The 19,447-nt window shown below is 45.2% G+C and overlaps 1 protein-coding gene across 1 annotated transcript in view; it reads right to left on the reverse strand.

Annotated features, from left to right (window-relative positions):
* Positions 1 to 824: 824 nt before the first annotated feature.
* Positions 825 to 19,447, reverse strand: part of NTSR1 (neurotensin receptor 1) — a 639,069-nt gene continuing 620,446 nt past the window's right edge. Inside the window, exon 4 of the mRNA XM_069243185.1 lies at positions 825 to 6,422. Within this exon, the coding sequence (XP_069099286.1) occupies positions 6,170 to 6,422 (253 nt within the window). The 3' untranslated portion in view covers positions 825 to 6,169. The remainder of the gene's footprint in view (positions 6,423 to 19,447) is intronic.

Raw genomic sequence — 19,447 nt, forward strand, 5'->3', positions numbered from 1 at the left:
CGGATTGTTACAAAATATGGCAACAGCACTCATTCTTGGGTCTTGGGACATATTTTTCATCAGACGTTGTCCCAGGTCACGAGAGAGAAATGCAAGAAAGTGAGAAAAGAGGACAAAAAATGTAGGAAAAGAGTAAAAAAGTGAAAAAGCAAAAAAGCTGCTATAATTGGATAAAGACACAAGAAGTGTATGGTGGTGGAAGAAAGAAGCATGAGGTGTGATCAAGACTAAGCTACCTTGGTATTCCACAACCTGGGCTTGGTTAGCACCAGAAGTTGGATCCTCAGAAATTTATTTGGCTCCAGTATTTATTATTTTTTCAAATTGAGCACTGTAACTGGTGGCACAGTAGGTGTGCCGTGGGTACTGATGCAGGAAAATGCTTCCCTATTATCTGGTTTGATAATAAAAAAACAGTCATAATTGGGCCAGTGCATCATCTGCATTGATGACCAATGTAGAAGACTGATGGCCAACCGCAAGTGAATAGGGTGTGAGAGTTTATTCCCCTGAAGGAGCTAAGTAGGAAGGCGGAGAAGAATTTGATGGTCACACCTTTCTCAGTTTGACACTGTCAAACGTTTGTCTGTGTTTCTCAGAGATACATTTTGAATTGATTATTACAGTATATGGTTTGAATTATACAACCTTATATCAATGAGCCCCAGTGCTCATCTTCACCATTCATACTTCTGGCTGTAGTGGAGATTTTGGGACAATTCTTGTTGAAATTGGTAAGGGAAAATTTGCAAACATTTCCCATTGTGCCTAGAAAAAGCCTGAAGAAGGAAACTTGCGGAGAAAGAAATATGCATAGAATTTTTCATGTTGCCCACGTTTTATTACAGTGCAAACTGTCTCACAAAGTCATGAAAATCATGTCACAAGGTGCAGAATACCTTTGCATAGATGAAGGTGAACTTACACCAAGAATCTTTTGAATCTTAGCACACACATAGCAGCAAGAAGTTCGCAAAAAGCTCACTGCCATAAAAGAAAAACTTTGCACACTCCTAGCTGCAATCATGGCAGGGGCGTAGCTACAGGTTGGGTGTTTGGGGTGTTACACCCCCCCCTAAAAAATTTACTCTCTAGTAAATAGTTGGGAACAAGTGCTTTCAGCAGGTAATTTGAAGTGTCTGTCAGATTTCACCTGGACTTTTTACGTGCCCACACTGACACAAACACACAAACACTCTCTCCAATGTTTTGAAGGCCTTAGAAAATGTTGATCAGTTTGCAAAATATTGTGTTTAGGCACCCAAAACAATCCGCCCTCCTCTTTCTTTCCAATGTCCCTACAGCCCTGCATGTCCTGCTTCTCATATAATGTGATTCAAGAAGATGCTTGAGCATGTTTGATGGGAAACTTGAAGTTCAGCCCCCCTGCCCCCCTTATTAAACAGTAGCGGCTCCTCCATTATGGCAGAGGAGTGTTGCCCCCCTGCTAACAGATGCAAACTTGAAAAATAAAATGATAATAAAATAGTTTTATTATCATTTTATTTTTCTTCTGGGAGCAGAGTCTTGGAACGGGGCCATCTCCATGCCAGCACTGCAGAAAGCACGGAGGGAGAGTGGTGGGCACTGCTTTAAGTGTGCATGTCAGTTTGTCTGGCTGTCTTAGGAAGGCCAAACTGACATGCGCACTGATATCTCTCCATGTCAAGCTACGTTGTAGGATGGAGAACAGCAGGCACATGCTCCTAGCCCCCATGGTAAGTGCAAAACCAGGCCACTCAGGCCAATCCAGATGTTGAAAGCAGCGTCTGCATTGGCCACAGGGAAGTCGTGGAGCCTCAACCTCTGCACCAGCAAAGAAGAAGAGTGGCAAAGTGGCCCGCGGCAGGTACGTTCTTTTTTTTTCTTTCTTATTGTCCCCCCACACTTCCCCACCACTTTTCCCTGATGCCAGCCACTACTGCTGCCCACTCTACACCCCTGAATCATGGCTTGCAGCAGCTAACATCACCAGTCCTTTCCAGTTTGTGTTGTTTTTACATTTTATTTTAGACTTCAGTATTTCTGACGCACAACAGGTAAGACACAAAACAATGTCCATGTATAACACTTGGCATGACCCACATCATATCTGACCCCAGTGGGTTGTGCGGACACAATGAAGGGACACTCCCAGAGCACAGTAGATGGGCCACTTACACAGGCATTGGCTGGGAACTTTAGCGCCTCTCAGTGTGAGTGCATGTGTCATGAAGGCTGTGACAGATCACTTCATGGTGCATGATGTAATCTACACTTCTATGTGAAAACAAAGACTGCAAAAACATTGCATACAAACTAGACTCAAAAAATAGGCTGGTAAAAACTTGAAAAAAAATCTTGAACTGCAATAAATATTCCCATACAAAAATGTATGTTCTAACTCAACTTCCACATATGTTAGGACTGGATCAATTAGTAGGGTGAGTGAAATTTCCCTACTTTGCTGTCAGGATTTTATGCAAAATTTGCGGAAAATTATATGACATTACATGTAACATAGGAATGCAAGTCCGTCATTTAGAACTATATTTTCCAGCGAAATGCTCCTTTTATACAATTATATGACGTGGCACCATTTGGGATTTTCGCATTAGAAGGTTAATGCAAAATTATGCCAACTATGCCCGTGTAACTCCAAATTTCTCCCAGTCCCATTAATTAGCCATTTTAATCTGTTCTAATGTAATCTGGGCCAAGCATTTAAATTCAGGTCAGAATTCAAGTAGGCTGAGATTTTAAAAATCTGTATTTCAGAGTGCATTGGGCTCATTTGGAGCCTGGCGGGCCAGCTACATCAAGACCAAGGTGCCAGATGCACCAATTTTAGCCACCCAAGCCACAACTCGTCTTCCATATTTATGCTAGCCTACCATTTTAGTGGTGGATTTTTGCTAACAGTGCTTCTGCCAATGCAAAAGGAGGGTTAGTTTTAGGCCACCAAAAAGCACTGTCACTGTCGCCCTGTGAGTTTCCTTCCGGCAAATGGGGGTTCACAGTTGTTTTTTTTCTGAACAAGGATCTCTGTGCTGTGAATGCTAGACTGTGACCACATCCTAGATTGGGTGGCCATTTGACTGCAATTGATATGATATGTCTTTTGGGGACCATGTCAACTCCATCACCTCAGCTTCTTTTTATACTCTGAAGCTTCTTAAAAAGATTTTCCCCTATATCCCGCTGAATCTACACAAAACCGTGATATCAGCCCTCATCCTATAAAAAATTGGTTACTACAATGCCTTATTTGTTACGAGCTGGAAAAAGTGCTTCAATAAAATTCAGATTCTTCAAAACGAGGCTGCTCGCCTCCTCTTAGGCATTCCCAAGCACACATGCGCATCCTCTGTGCTCACACATCTCCCCTGGCTCCCGGCCAAGAAGCGCATAGTTTTTAAGACCCTGTGTATCGCCTTTAGGCCACTCCACGGCACTGGCACCGCCCACCTCAAGGAACGTTTCTGCCAGTATGCCCTACCAAGACTACTCCGCTGTGGCCTACAATCATATTGTCACAAAATGTAAAAAAAATCCTAATGGGGTGGAGGGAGCTTTGTGGGAGGCACATCCAGACTTTGGAACTTCTTTCCCCTCAAACTGAAAAGAAAGACTGATCTGCTTGCTGTTAGGAGGTCCCTGAAAGCTTTTTAATTTGTAGTTCCCTTTTTCCCCGTTGCCCTTTAATCGAGAAGGCTACCGTTCTCTGAACCTAGCCCCTAGACACCCAAGGGTATTAGTGGGATCTATAAATCGCATTTTCATTTCATTTCATTCATGGGGCTACTGAAGTGGCTGGATTGGCACAAAGATTGAGCTTCCATCAGAGGGAATAAAGTGGTTCCTCCGCCTCTCTTAGGACAAAGGAACCAAGAGTTGGGCATCTGCCAAATGTTGAAAGATGCACCTTAGAGCCCAGACACAATGACCCTCTGTGTTTTCACAAACAATATTTTTGCAGTCTGTTTTCCCTTACCGCCATCTTGTAACCTCGAATGACCTCTTCACGTGGAAAACAAGCAGCTTTACGATGCAGACTGGGGATGTACATGTACAGGTGTGGGGACAGTGCAAAGGTACGCTGGCATGCTGTGCGCGTACCCCTCATACATGGGCATGTCAAGGCCAAGAGCAGTACTATCATATGCAACACTCTGGCATCAGAACTGGTTTCACAGTTTAAGGTGTCTGGGTAAGAAGAGAAAAGCATTAAGCACACAGTGGCAAACAACAGTTCTACTTCCAAACACGCAATGGACACGGATTGCCTTAGACATGCCGGGAATGGACAGCAGTGTGCAGATATATGGGGTACAACAGGATTGTTTATGTTCTGAGTCAAGATATTGCCAGGATGCCCTCCTGTCATCCCTTTATGCGAATGGTGATGGTTAAATTACTTGTTCCATCGTTTCTACACACAGGAGTACCCATCAACCTGTTTCTTCCAAATGTATACATTGCCTGAGCTGTCCTCTCTTTGCTCTGTACCAGCAGCTTCATTGATAAAAGTTCCATTATTTTCAGTTCTGGTGTTGCTCAGTGGTTAAGCAGCGCACAGGAAAACCATGGGATTTTCCTTACACCTGTGCTGTCGAAAGGCCAAATGGCTCACGTTTGACTGACTGCACTAGCCCTACCAGCCCGAGTGGAACCACAAAGCTGAGATCCTAAAAGTTCTTTCCTCCATTTCTCTGTGGTTTATGATCTGCCTAATTCTCGTTTTTTGAGACCTGGCCTCAAGCCGTACTCTTCATGATGGGTAGCCACATTGAATTAGTTTGAGCGCAAGTGTCTGGACATGTCTCACTTCTCTACCTCATCCAGTAGTGAATAAATGATCAAAATAGCACAGTCAGGTCTCATGAGACATTATCCCTGCTTAGGTTTCCAATGGCCAAGATGCGCATGATGTGTGAATATGTGGTCTCTCTCAGTCTTACCTAAATCCTTCCAGATCAGGAAGGGTGGATGTCTTCTGCTGAAGCAGTCACTGTGTAATTTGTGGAGATAAAGGTTTTCCTTACGTGGGCTGGTTGGTCTACAACCTTTCAAGGACAACTTTGCAAATGTGGAGGAAGACAGGGAAATGCAGGTGACCAGAATGCAATGGGACGCAAGTATTGACAATAGAAATGACTAAACTGAATTATGTTATTAGACAGTATATTCACTGCTCCACGAATTCAGTGTGATCACAAGGTTTGCTACCATGACTGCTACCAAATGTTGCTTGTGCATTACAACAGTGATCTGTTTTGTTACTATCTGAAAGACTGAAGAGCCCGTATTCAAGGGAAATGAATACCTATCCTCAGAATTCACACCCAGACATATCCATTTCCTGATCTGTTCAGTCCTTTTTTGTACACATTACAATTTTGTGGATTCTTTGTTTTTCAATAAAACAATTTCAAACCTCAGTACAAGATATTAGCTTACTACTTTCTGAGTTTCCCATTACTGCTCTTCAGATGACGAGAAATGCGTACATGTCTGTGGCAGTGAATTAGAACAGGGATGTTTCTCTGCATCTATTGCTGTTGAGGCTGGATGCAGGGTGTATGTGTCTGGGGCAGCCAGAGGTTTTCATTGTCAGGGTATACCCTTTTTCCGATTTAAGGAGAAAAAGCAGGTGATATGTCCTACTGCATGGGTAGCTGCTTGTGTGTGCTTTGCCAGCGAAGGGCCACATCATCAGTCATATAGGCTGCCCTAATACCTTGAGATGGCCTTGACTATCTGGCGTATAGGAGGAACTGATGTCAGCCGGATAGGGTGGCCAGACCGACCACAGTCTTGAATAGGAGTACTGCTGAGAGAATCATATGGCACATGCAGAGTAAATCAATAATATAGTACCCCATATTTCCCTTTTCAAATATCTTGGTAACTGATTTGGGTCATTTTTTGGAGCCAATCTCCTCTTGTAGTCCAAAGAGTCATAGTCCATAGTCCCATTTGTCATACACCATACTCCTTTGCAAAATCATATATATACAAGGCTAAGTCAATCTTCTAAAATGTCCTCCTCAAACCAAGCAAGGGAGCTGTTTTTGTTGGGTGTTTTGGCTCTGCTGTCTCTCCATTGGAAAGTCATGTAAAGGTGTGCCCGGAAAGAGCAACAGACCACCGTCAGGTCCCACTAAATCTGGTCGGCGCAGCTTATTTCTCAGTATGGGGTCTCGCGGGTTATCTGACTGGAGAAGGTGTGGTTGGCGCTGGAAATGCTGTTGGATTTCCTGGTGAAAGTTGGGCGCTTCTTCTTCTTTCTCCAGGGCGGGCATAAAAAACTGAGCGTTGAGACGAAGATCTGCCGGAAGTTGGCAGAGACCAAGTTGTAGAGGATGGGGTTGATGGTGGAGCTGACGTAGAAAAGCACATTGGTCAACATGTAGAAGTAGTGGTAGAAGTCGTACAGGAAGCTATAGAAAGGGATAGCAAACAGGAGGTATTAGTGACATGGACAGTATATCACAGGTAAAAAAGAGAACATCAACCATGCAAACTGGGCTAAGGTTATCATTTGATTAGCACAAGCACATTTGCAAACTCACTCCTTTGAAAAAGGAAGACTTGGATCCAGAATTTCAAATGCAGTTTTTTTACTCCTGAATTGGAAGAGGCCATAAGAATCGATGCAACTGAAGGGGAATTCATACTCCCCTCCACGTGACTTCATATGGCATCTTGGACCATGTAGCTCCTTAGTAAACACATTTTAATAGTTTGACAAACATGTCAATGTTTGAAAGCCCTCTATAACTGGTAGGACCCTCATTCCCTCTCTGTAACACCCTCCTGCTCTATGTTTTCTAGCCTAGAAACATCAATGTGAAAGATCCGAAACAGGGCATCCGGAACCACGCCTGCATTGTTCACGCAAGCAGAACATCGCTTGCCTGAACAACGCAGGCCTTTTCCTCTGCCTTAAACATGCACGTTTGCACGTACTGAACAACGCACATGCGTAGTTAAGGCAGAGAAAAAGGAAGATCCATCGGGAGAGGACGCGGTCAGGTAAGTGGGGCTGGGGCAGGGTTGGGGGTAGTTTTTAGGGGTGAGGTCGGGGGGTAAAGGGGTTGGGATGGTTAGGTTATTACTATTATTTTTAGGGCGAGGGTGGGGGTTGGGGTTATTTTGTTTTTGGGAGGGTTCTGGTTTTAGGGGCAGGGGTCTGGGTAATTTAGTATTTAGTGAGGGTGGCATGTCGGGTTTGTAGGGATGGGGTGTGGGGGTCAGGGAAATTTTGTATTTGGGGGTGTTGGGGTAATTATATTTTTAGGGGGGTATTTTACGGTTGGGTCAGGTTTTTAGAGGCGGGGGGTCGGGGTAATTTTGTATTTAGTGTGGGGCGGGTTTTTAGGGCTGGTGTCAGGGTAATTTTGTATTTAGGGTTGGTGGAGGGTCGGGGTTTTAGCGGCGGGGTGGGGGTAATTTTGTATTCAGAGCAGGTGGGGGGGTCGGGTTTTTAGGGGCGGGGTGGGGGGTTAGGGTAATTTTTTATTCAGGGCAGGTGGGGGGGTCAGGTTTTTAGGGGCGGGGTGGGGGTTGGGGTAATTTTGTATTCAGGGCAGGTGGGGGGGTCGGGTTTTTAGGGGTGGGTGGGGGTTTGGGATAATTTTGTATTTAGGGTAGGTTTTTAGGGGTGAGGGTTGGGGTAATTTTATATTTAGGGCGGGTGAGGGAGTCAGGTTTTTAGGGGTGGGATGGGGGGTTTGGGCAATTTTGTATTCAGGGCAGGTGGGCTCAGGTTTTTAGGGGTGGATGAGGGGATCAGGGTAGTTTTGTTTTTAGGGGTTGGGTAGTTTTATTTTTGGGTTGAGGTGGGTTTTGGGGCTCAGGGTGGGTGGAGGGTATCGGGGTAGTTTTTAAAGGTGGGGGGGCGGGGTACTTCTGTTTTAGGGGTGTGGGTAGGGGGATCGGGTAGTTTCGTTTTTAGGGGTTGGGTTGTTTTATTTTTGGGGGTGTGGGTCGGTTTTAGGGCTCAAGGTGGGTGGGGGTCATGGGGTAGTTTTTAAGGGTTGGGGTTGGGGTACATCTGTTGTAAGGGTGGGGGGTGGTATGTGACAACCATGCATGCCGTTTCCACACATGCCTTGACTAGGCATACCTTCACAATGAAAAATCGTTGGAAAGGCATGTGTGGTAAAGGCATGCATGGAAACAATGCGGTTGTTGTTCCGACTTCGTTGTTAAGGCATGCATGATTGCCGCATGCGTGGTTCCATCATACATCCACCTCAATGCTTATGTATCCAGCTGTATCCAGTTGCTTTCTCTGTATCTGCTCTGAAAACTTTTACAAGCTCCATATCCAAGCATAGGATCGTCACTATCTCTGTATTTAGTCCTTGAGCTATGTGTCCACTATATCTAGGCATAAATTAATACCCTATGTCTAGGACAGGCACCATTGTTACCACTATAGCAAGACCTTAGATCCTCGCTTCCACTGTTATAAAGGCTGGGAGCTAGATATCTGCTGAACAGTGTCTGTTTTTCCTCATTATCCAGGTATAGAGGCCTCTAACCTCACTAACTCTGAGTAGTACTGGGACCCTCACATGCACTGGATCTTGGTCTGATCCATTCACAAACTTTGCATCTGGACCTGAGCACTTATCTTTAAAAAAGCTCTGGGATCCTCCCTGTGTCTTTAAATAGGCATGAATCCATGGAGGTCATTTAGGGGTGGCCAGGGGTCACAGTTGCGAACCCTGGCTTGTCACTTGCGACCCCTGACACTGCCTTTGCGGCCCCTGCCTCAGAGGTGGCAAACGTCAATGCCTGGAACACAGGCGAAGCTCGTCCCAGTGGAAGTCAGTTGGGGCTCCACGAACCTGGTTTTCTGCCAACTTTTTGTTGCACAAAGAGTGAATAATGCTATGCACTATCAGCATAATAAAAAACGGAATACAATTAGCTGAAATATGACACTCTCTGGCAACTAAGGTTAAATGCTTTTAAATGTATGGTGTATTCGTGCATGTGGGTGAGAATGTGTTTATGTGTGTGTGTGAACGTGTTTCCATGTGTAAGCGTGTGTGTGAGCCAAAATAAAGGTCAAAAGGCATGTGATGTCACTTCCGGTACCCCTAGCATTTGGGTGAATTGACTCCAATGCATGAGTCCTTTAGTTTGTCTGTATCTAGACCTGGCAAGCGCAATCCTCTGTAACTAGGCCTTGAGTGAGGTGTCCACTCCATAGCTAGCCAGCAACCTCTCACTGCCTTAGCCTATGTGGACGCAACCCTCTCTTCCTCGAGCACTGACTGAAATAATACAATAGTAACCTAATCTCATTGCAAGAACTCCAGATAACAGTGTACAACCCTATAATGACATATCAACTAATATTTAAAAAAGATTGTATCCTTTAGCAACATTCTGCAACCTTTTGCTTTGGGTCTTATGGATTTAGAGCATAATTAGAATTTATTTTATTCTTTTAAGATTAAGAGAGTTTAAGGCAGTGACCTATTGCACCCTGTCCCTTAGGTCCAATACAGTTTACCAGTTTTGTTCCATTCCTTGTCTCATCTAGCTCACTCTAATAACGCTTTTCTTGGAGCAAGGAGCACTTCTTGTATATTTAAAGACAGTATTAGCATTGACTTTAGATCCGGACACATTATCGGACAACTGTCCCATCATGGAATCATGTTCCTTAGGGCAGTGATAGACCAACGTCTTCTGAACCAGGTTTCTTGAATGATCAGAGAGCATGATTTGGTGTGAAATAGGCAGATCAGACTATAGAGATTGCCGGTCTATTGTTTTTGGGTGATTGTCTGTTTCTTGGATAGTGGGCACTAGCCTGACTGTCAATCAAGATCTCTTGGTGAAGGATAATTGTCCTCATTTCATTCCTTAGGAACATAATTAGGGGTGGGAGTAACTCATGCCATTCAGTGTAGCATAATCACATGGAATTACCTAAGAATCCCAAAAGATTAGTCTTACTTATAAGAGAAGAATAATTCCACGTTTATAGCTATTTCTTAGAGTAAAAATGCCCCTCACCTCCAAATTGGACACGAGAAGGAGTGTTGCTCCAAGACAGTGCTAAAATGTAAACTTCGCACTTGTATAGTGCACTAGTCACCTGTTAGGGTCTCAAGGCGCTCTATGCATACCACTGTGTAACCCCTCCTGGCTTTTCCCTGTGAGGAATCCACTCCTGGACAGCCTCAGGGGGAAGCCAGGCATCCAAGTGTTGTCAGGGACATTGTGGAGATTAAGCAAGCTATTGCCCAAAGTAGGACCCATTAATTAGATTAGGTACCAAGGTGAGAATTATCTGGTCCAAGGGAATTGAGCCCCAGACCTGCCGAGGTGGGAATTGAACCCTGGTCCCGGGACAGATCTCTGCATCAGGGTTTACCACTCTAACCATTGTGCCACACTTCTCCACTAAATGTATGTGTCTATGGAGGCATTTTGTTAGGCTGGAGAATAGTGACACCGACCACCTGCGGGTGAGTATAGAAGTATGTGACATAAGGTTTGAACATGTGTCTTTGCATCATCATAGTATGTGGCCACCAGCAAAGCTTTGAACAAGCATAGATTTCTGAAAAGTGAAATGGTTCTTTCTGCAGGAGAACTGATACTGATGTCTAAGTCTGGCTTCAGCGACCAAAGAAGCTCTGCCTCTCAAAATGTCTTTCTGGGTAGTAAGGGTCTGAAGAACTGTGAAGTTATATGAGAAATTGAATTGTCTTGCAGACATGCAACCCTGTTGAGAACAAAGGCGCATATTTGCTAAACTTTCACAGAACACAGCAAGGAAACTTGCTGCAATGCGGTTGCATGAAATGATGAGAGCAGAGAAGCGCTATATTTACTATGTGAAGTTGTGCATTACTTTTTTTTTTAAAGCCACCCAAATCGGGCTCATTGTGCATTTGTAAACCTCAAACACATTTTACATTCCGGCTGCACCAAAAAAGTGGTGCTTTCATGAAGCAAAATGTTGGTAAATCTGGGCCGTAGAGATGGGTGTTCCATTTTTTTGACCTATCAAGAGTCTCAAAGCTGCATTCAGGACAGATGCAAATGGTCCAGTTCTTTCTGCACCCGTGTTCAGTCCTAGATTGTGCCACAGGACTAACTGTGGCAACATGAGATAGGGAGTCAAGAAATGGAAGGAAGGGGAGCAGGACTCCTAAGTGGTGGATGCAGGAACTAGTGACCAAGGCAGCTTGTGTTTCAAGGGACGGTGTGTGCACCAGGGTGGGGTGGTGTGGAGGACTGTGTTACTGGAACCACACTATTCTTACCGCTTTACCACTTACCCCAGTGTACAGACCAGCAGCTACCAGGCCCTCTCTGTGCCTATTAGTTTGGCAGGGATGGAGGAGGTGGGACAGAGCTACTGCACCTTGATGTTCTTCCTAACCTGTGACTGACTGCTCTAGCTCTACTAACTTCTGCCTGTTTCCCAACTCATGACTGACTCTGACAGTCAGACTACTACTTATTTGGAAAGAAAGCACCTATCTGGGTGGAAAGTGCTGTGATTAATGGAGGATTTGCATTATGCAGGCAAACATCTTTGTCCCCCCATTGAGAAGACAGATTTTGCCCTTATAGAAACACTGACAGTTCTTTGAAGAGGTTCCATGCTGTTCCATATAGCCCATATTTGAATCCCCCATTTGGTTCACTGTGTAAGAAAGTAGGTGGTACCTGTAGACACTCTGTTGTTTCCTCTGTTGAAGCCACCTATGGTGTCCCTGTGGAAACCTCCTTTGTATTTCCTGTAAAAGCCCCCTTTGCTGTCTGCCTCTGCAAAAGCCTCCTTTGGTGTCCCTGTAGTGGAATCGTTTGGTTTATTTGTGGAAGCCTCCTTTTGTGTCTTCTGCCTTTCCTTGCAGAGGCTCCCTTTGTATCCTTGGAAGCTTCCTTTGGTTCTCCTTTGGAAGCATTTTAGCTGCCTGTCTCTCCTTTCGCTTCTCTATGGAACCCCATTTGGTACCTATGTTTAAGCCTGCTTTGGTGTCTCTGTAGAGATTCTTCTTGGTTCCCATGTGGAAGTCACCTTTGGTCTCACTTAGAATGTTCTTTTGGGTCTCCTGTAAAGCCCTTTTTTGCTGCCTGTCCCTATGGAAGCCTGTGTGGTTCACCTGTGGTATTGTAATTTGGTGTGCTTATCGAGGCCACCCTGGTGTCCCTGAAGAGCCTCCTATTGGCTCCTCTGTAGGTGACATCTTTGATCTCCATGTGGAATATTCTGTGGGTTCCCGAAGCTTCCCTGAAGCTTGTCCTTTTCGGTGTCTCCCATGTCTAAAGCCAATTTCGTTTCCTTTTCACTCTGTTCCCCTTCCATTGTGGATTCCAGGGGCCCTGGATGAGACTTCCTGTCTCGTGTCTTCTGCCCCACTTTGAGCGCCTGGTTCGTCTCCTTAGCTCTGTTTACTTGAGGCTGGAAGGCCACAGGTAATGGCGGAGGCAGGCTGCGTTAGTTGATGGTGTTATTTATTCGTGCTGACGGGTCTCCAGCCCGACAGGCCCTGTTGGTCCCTCGCATGTGGTGTGGGGGCTCTACGGGTAGACTGTCTCTTGAACATGCACTTCCTCCTCCGGGAAGCTGCAGTCCCACTGTGTGCGTCACAGAAAGAAAGATGGCGGTGACAGCACGGCAGCCCATTTACACGTGGCTGCCTGCCAGCTGGAAACCATTACTAGGACAGGGAAGTCAGGGACACTAATAAATAGTTCAGTGATATCAACAAGAAAAGTCAATGCCTGTTCCTTGTGTTAAAGATGCGGGCCGTTCGGAGTTACAGTGCACGAACAGGCCAGGTCCACGTGCGGTGCAACTCAGTTTGATACCATGAGACCCCCTTCACCCCCACTTCCATTAGAGTTTTCTTCACCTGCTCGAGTTTACATTGAGAGCTCCTTTGTGTAACGTTGGGCCTATATACTCCGAGTGGCCTAGGGTCACACTATTTCTGCATCGTATAGAAGGGGCATGGCTCTGATTTCCCCCCACCCCCTCTCCCTGCAAGCTGACAGTCTGACAGACCAATGTCTCTACAGAACATTCCACCTGTGGGGCGGGAGCTTACAGGCATGGACTAGGACATGATGTAGTATGTTACATACCCTTTCCACCAACATAATGGCCCCTCCGCCTAAAGTAAGAGGGGGGGGGGGGGCATTGGCGTAAGAACAGCAGACACTACTCGGTCTCTGCCAAGGTTACACCCCTCCAACAGCCCGATGGAGTAAGGTCATGGGAAGTTAAACCTGAATGTCCGTCCACCTAATTTAGATGGCAGACATAGACGTTGGTTTTCACTGCCCTTTACCGCCAGGATTTCCCTGGCAGTAAGGGGCAGTGAAAACTGCGAAATGCCCCTCTCCCAATAGGAGATAACTTCTATGGTGAGGTGGTATTGATTATTTTTATTTTCAAATACAAGAATGCACCTATAGCTTTTGAAAAATAAATTTGTAACTTTGCCGTAGGGCTCCATCATGTTTGACGGAGCTGTATACTAAATGTATTGGCAGGGATCACCTGGATGGCAGGTCCTGTCCATGCCTGAAAAGTCTGCCTGCCTGACGGACTTTACAAAATGTGTTCCTCCGGAGCTCCACCAGGGCAACAGAGTAATTTACTCTGTTGCCCTTATTGGGAACGATCCGACCGCCAACTTTTAAATTGGGCCCTTTAAGTTGTATTAGATTAGTTGGTCACTTGCTATGCAAACACTACCAACTGGATTGTATGTAGATACCACAATAAGAGGAAGCCCTGAAGTAGAGGGTTAGAGAGGAAGCAAGTTAAGGATGGAGTGAGGGGTGTTGTTAAGGAACAAATCAATAGAAAGGAAAATGAGAAATTCTGTCTTTTTGGTTAAAGAAGATGAATAATCTCTGTAAGCAAGCGAAGAACGAGCCAAGAAGCTTGGATTTATATAGTATATGTTCACACGGAGACACAACACACACACATATATGCTTGATCACACATACATACACCATTGCACACACAGAATACAACTCGCTATATGAATCCACACTCAGATAAACACAGCTATAGGCAGCTAGGCATGTAGGCCAACAGATATACAAACACACATGCAGGGACCGATATCCAGAAATATACCACTCGAGGACATACAAATGGAGGCATGCGGTGCTTAATTTGAGCCGGTGGTTTCCGGTGCGGGGCACATCACTTATTTTTGGTGTCAGCACTTATTCTTCTGCTTCAAGCATTTACTGCGAGCAAAGGACACATGGAAAAGACGGAGGAAGAGAAAAACGAAAAAGCGTCACAAAGGGAGAAAGCAGAACGCTGCAAGCGTGAGCTGAAGGGGCAGGAGGTGGCTGTAAATAGATTAAAAAGGCCCGAGATGGCTTCAGGATTACCTACCTGAGTTTTCCGTGCTCACACATTTAACTGCAGGAGCCACGTGTTTCAGTGAAGAGGTTTGGGCACCAGCACGTTTTTATTTACAAATTAAGCACTGGGGGCACGTACATAGTTACACAAAGCACACTTACACCCAAACGTGCACACAAGTGTGGAACTACTCATGCACGAATGTGGGCGGCTATTTGGAAGAATAAATATATGGATGTTGATGGTTCAACGGATGGACAGATGGGTAGCTAGACATGATGGAAGGTGGATGGATGCACTCATCCATGTGGGAGGATGCATACCTAACTGTTAATGGGTGGTGGAGTGAGTAAATAGATGGAAGTGGGTGTATAGACAGATGCATGCATAAGATATGAGTGAATTGACGGAAGCTATGCAACAAGTGCATTGAGTATACCCCAATGGGTGAATAATTAGGTGATCTAGATGATGTAGGGAATTGTATTCAATGCATTTCCCACAGGTGACAAATCTGACCCAAAGCATTAACCGGATTACTGCCAAAGTGATTAAAATCAGGAAATGCATTAGTTTGTGACACGGAACCAGGATAACCAAAGGGTATTTTTTGGGGGAAAAATCTCAGCAATCTCACAAAAATGTTTTGGGATAAATTGTTTTGCAAATTAATTTTGCAAAAATGTTCATATGCACACAAAAGTTACAAAAACTTTCCAAAGTGTGTGATCTGTAAACTTCAGAAAAGTTAGCTGGTGAAATTGTATTTAGTCCACCTCTAATGAGAACGCACTGAGTGATTGCGTCCTACCCTCCTAAAATTGTTAGTGGTGCCGTGTTAATGAGACCCACCATCACTGAATTCGGTTTTTCAGAAACAAATCACCATAGCGGGGATAGTTTCTGAATAACAAAATGACAGCAGCTCTGCTGCACTTCGAGTCCATTGTCAGTTTCCCAGCCTGTGTTCTCCGTGAATGGGAACATAAAAAAGGGACAACTGTTCCTTCCTTTAACTGTGGTAGGAAACCATAGCTTAATTTGTAAAATAAAAAGTGCTGGTGTTCTAAACTATGCTCTGAAACCTGCCAAAGACCAAGGCTGGTAGTCTTAAATCCACCTCATGTAATCTTTAATCCACTACCAGACGCTCCTTGTCCCTTTATCTCATTCTCTCAGGTTCCTGCTTTCTCCCCTTGAGTCAGTTTCCCAGTGTTTCTCTTCCGTCGTCTTTTCAATACGTGTTTTTCCCTCTCTGGCTATCCATAATTATCTGATGCAGAAAAAATAGTGTCCGTCCCCAAAAACAGGTGCCGGTGGCCCACACCGGCAACCACAGGCTCAAATTATGGCCAGGAGCTAAAAAATAAACAATATTTCAATTTCGTTTTATTTTTCAGCTCCTGGCTCAGCCAGTAGCATGTGAAGGGAGGGGCGGGGTTGGGACACGGGAGAGGGGGCAGGGAGGGGAAATGGAGTCTGTGCACTTCTAAGCGCTCTTGTGTGTTTGGCCGGCTGTCTCAGGTTGACGAAGCACACGTGCAGTTAGGATTCTGCGACGGTTGGAGAAACTGCACAGACTCCAGTGCACTGTCTAAGCATCAGAACAAGCCGCTCAGACCAATCCTGGAGCTGCTCTCATGCTAGGTTTAGTCTGAGAGCAACACCAGGATTGCTGGAGAGCCTCTGCTGGTGTCCCAGTGAATGCTGGGACAGCAGAAGAAGAGCAGAGGAGTGAGGTGGCAGGCTGCGGTGACGTGAACAGGTATGCTTTAAAAAAAATATTTTTTATTCCCTTCCCCTCCCTTCCCCCGCCCGCCCCTCCCCTTGAAAACCAAAAAAAAAAAAAAAAACTGAAACCTAACTTACTCCAAGTTCTTCAACACACACATTTCCAGTTTGGAATCAAATGCCTCCACCGACTTCTAGTTAAAAAAAAAACAAAAAAAAAAAAACCACTATCTCCAGCTGTTGAATTTCAGCATGAACTTCTTTCAAGTTCCATACTTGAGGCAGGCACCGTTAGGGCTTGGGCAAAGTGGCTACTGCCCAGGGACCTCACCTTTCGGGGGGTCCCATGGTAAAGTGGTTTCTCTCTTTTTCAGCTCTGTCTCTTTCTGTGCCTCATCCTCTCTACCCCTCCCTGCATACTACTACCTCCACATCCACCTCTCTCTTTCTCTCTCTCTCTCTTTCCTTATCTCAGCATTCTTTGCCTTTCTACCTCTCTTGGACTTTTCACCTGTCTGTGGGTATATCCCCCACTCCTCTATTTGATCTCACCAATCTTTACCTCTCTACTTTTCTGTCTGGTTTCCTCTAATTTACCTTCATCTGTGTACCCTGTCTGTCTCTCTCTACTTCCTCCCTTCTCTCTCCCTCTACTTCCCCTCACTCTCTACCTCTCTACAGCATTGTCCTTCAGCTCACTCTATCCCCCAATCAGTAAGTCCCCACTCTTCAGCTCACTTCCCCTTCTACCCTACTCTCTGACAGCCTCCATGCAACTCGTTTTTATCACCCCATACTTTTTTATTCTTATGTTTTGTATTTTACTTCACTTCACCTCTTCTACTGCACCCCTCTACCTTTGAAGTGAAATATAGATTTATATAGCGCTGCTTATCACCCTTGAGGGTCTCAAGGCGCTATTCATGGGCACGGGGAGATTGCCTGATTATGCCCAGAATCACTGGATGTTGTGCTGACGCCGAGGCTCGAACCCGGATCTCCAACTCCTGAGATGGTTGCACTGATTGCTGCGCTACATTCTCTTGCTATAGAGATCTACAATCTACATATGGACTCCATTACCACTCTCGATACCTCACTTCTGTCTGCCTCTATTTATTCTCTCAAATACACCTTTCTACCTCACCTTTCCCTGCCTCTTTTCATTCTCTGTGCTTACCTCCAAATCTTCACCTCCCCGCCCTCTCGCTTCTCCACTGACCCATTTCTGAGCTTCATTGCCCTGTGTCCGTCTCACCCACCTCCACCTGCTTCACCTTTCTCTCAGCCTCATCAGTCTAGTCACCTCACATTTCAATTTCTTTCCATCTCTCTACACCTCACCTCCCTCTACCTTTATCTCACTTTCTGCCCCACCGCTCACTGCTTTATTAGACTCTTAGTTTACTTTACCATCCATTCTCTGACTCACCTATCCACCTCTCATTCCACTCATGGGCATAACAAAGGCCCCCGCAGCCCCTACTTTGCAGGGGGGACTCTTTAAGTTTTGGTATTCCACAGCTTCAAACCCTTTGCCACACCTCTCCACTTTACTCCTTTCTTGCTAGCTATCCTTCCATAACTCCACTGTTTTTTCAGTTAAAAAGCACCTCTTCACTCTCTCTCCCCTTTCTCTTTGCATCCTCAATTTCAGCTCTCCCTCTCTACCTCACCTATCTCTTTAAACGCCCATCAACCTAACAATCAAACAAATACTTGCATAGCGCGCCGAGGGGCCTCAAGGCACTGTTGTGGGCCTGCTGATCATTCCAAGAGCCAGGTCTTGAGATCCTTCCTGAACTGCGTAACCTAACCTGTTTCTACCTCACCACTCCTTTTCACTACACACTCTGTCAACCTTGCCTTCCTCTCTCCACTTCCCCAATGTCTATCTAATTCACCTCCTTCCTCTCTACAGCTCATCCCTCTTTCTACCCCTAACCCCTCTGGCTCTACCCTTCTCTCACGACTGTCTTTTCCTGATCTATCTTTCTACATCTCACTGTACATCCTTACCACCCTCTATCTTACCACTTATTCTCTCCTTTGCACATCTCTATACTTCTCTGGTTTCCTCACTGCCAGGCCACAGCTACCTCTCGCTGCCTCTGGCGGTAATGCCCACTTCTTTCTACCTCACCTCTGTCTCTACCTCACCCTCTGTGCCCCTCATCCTCTCTTGCTCTCTACATTTCATTCTCCCTATTCCTAGCTCTACCTCCCTACCTCACTCTAAGAGATTACCTATTTCTAAACCTCTCTTTACCCATAAATTCCTTGTTCTACCTCTCAGTATCTGTCCTTCTAATTACCTCCCCTTTCTCACATTAACTGATGCCTCCATTTGTTGGGATTTTATTATATTTTCTGAATGTTTTATTCTTCTATGGCCAGTATTTGGCCGAATAAAGATTTATGATTATGATTATGAACCGAGGCCTCTCCCAGCCATCTCTATACCTCATTTTAATCTCTTCCTCTGTCATTTTTTTTACCTCACTTTCATTTCCCTACCTCCCACCTCCTATTATTTCCCCTATCACCAGCAGAGCCGGTCTTAGGGGGGTGCAACCGGTGCAGCCACAGTTGGCGCTGACATGGGGTGGGGGATCTGTGTTTAGCAATAATTTAAGATATAAAAGCACCTGCTGCAGAGTTCCTTGTGGGTCCAGCTTTCAGGCAGCATTAAAAATGTCGAGATAACTCTTGTGATTAATGCAAGTGAGAGAGGGGCTGTGGAGTCATGAGGGGCATTTTTGTGGGGTGGTAGTGAGGGAATCTGAGGAGGTGGTCGTTGGGGTTGGAGGCGCCAAGAAAGATTGTTGCGCCGGGCGTTGCCAGCGCTAAAGCTGGCCCTGCTCACCAGACCCAGATTTCGTGGTCTAGTCTTAAAGGTACTACACATAGAAAGAGAAGAGAATGGGTGAGGCAGGGGGAACATTAATAGAAAATTAACACCTTTCCAATGATGCGATGATGAAAGTTCTCAGAGCAGTAATTTGATTTTCAATATTGCACCTGAGAATGCCACTGTTAAGAGGGATTTATTTGTGGTTATGTATATCTGACTATTACAATCTGAACAGTTGTGTGTGTTCTTATTAATTTAATATAATGCACTAGTCCATAAAGCATTCACCAAGTCACCATTTCTCGTATCCTTACTTTCCTAAAGTGGGAATATCAGGCTGGTGGGACACTGAATCCCACATAAATGACTGTTGTTGCAAGACAATACGTTTAGATCCCATAACAGAAAGACAGTGGTTCATCAGTAGTTGCTCAGAGTTTCCTTCCTATTTTTTGCTGGTGGTAGCAGAGCAGCTTGAACTTTTGTAGGCTTTCGTGTGC

Source organism: Pleurodeles waltl, chromosome 7 (genome assembly GCF_031143425.1).
Source record: "Pleurodeles waltl isolate 20211129_DDA chromosome 7, aPleWal1.hap1.20221129, whole genome shotgun sequence".
NCBI classification, from domain to species: Eukaryota; Metazoa; Chordata; class Amphibia; order Caudata; family Salamandridae; genus Pleurodeles; species Pleurodeles waltl.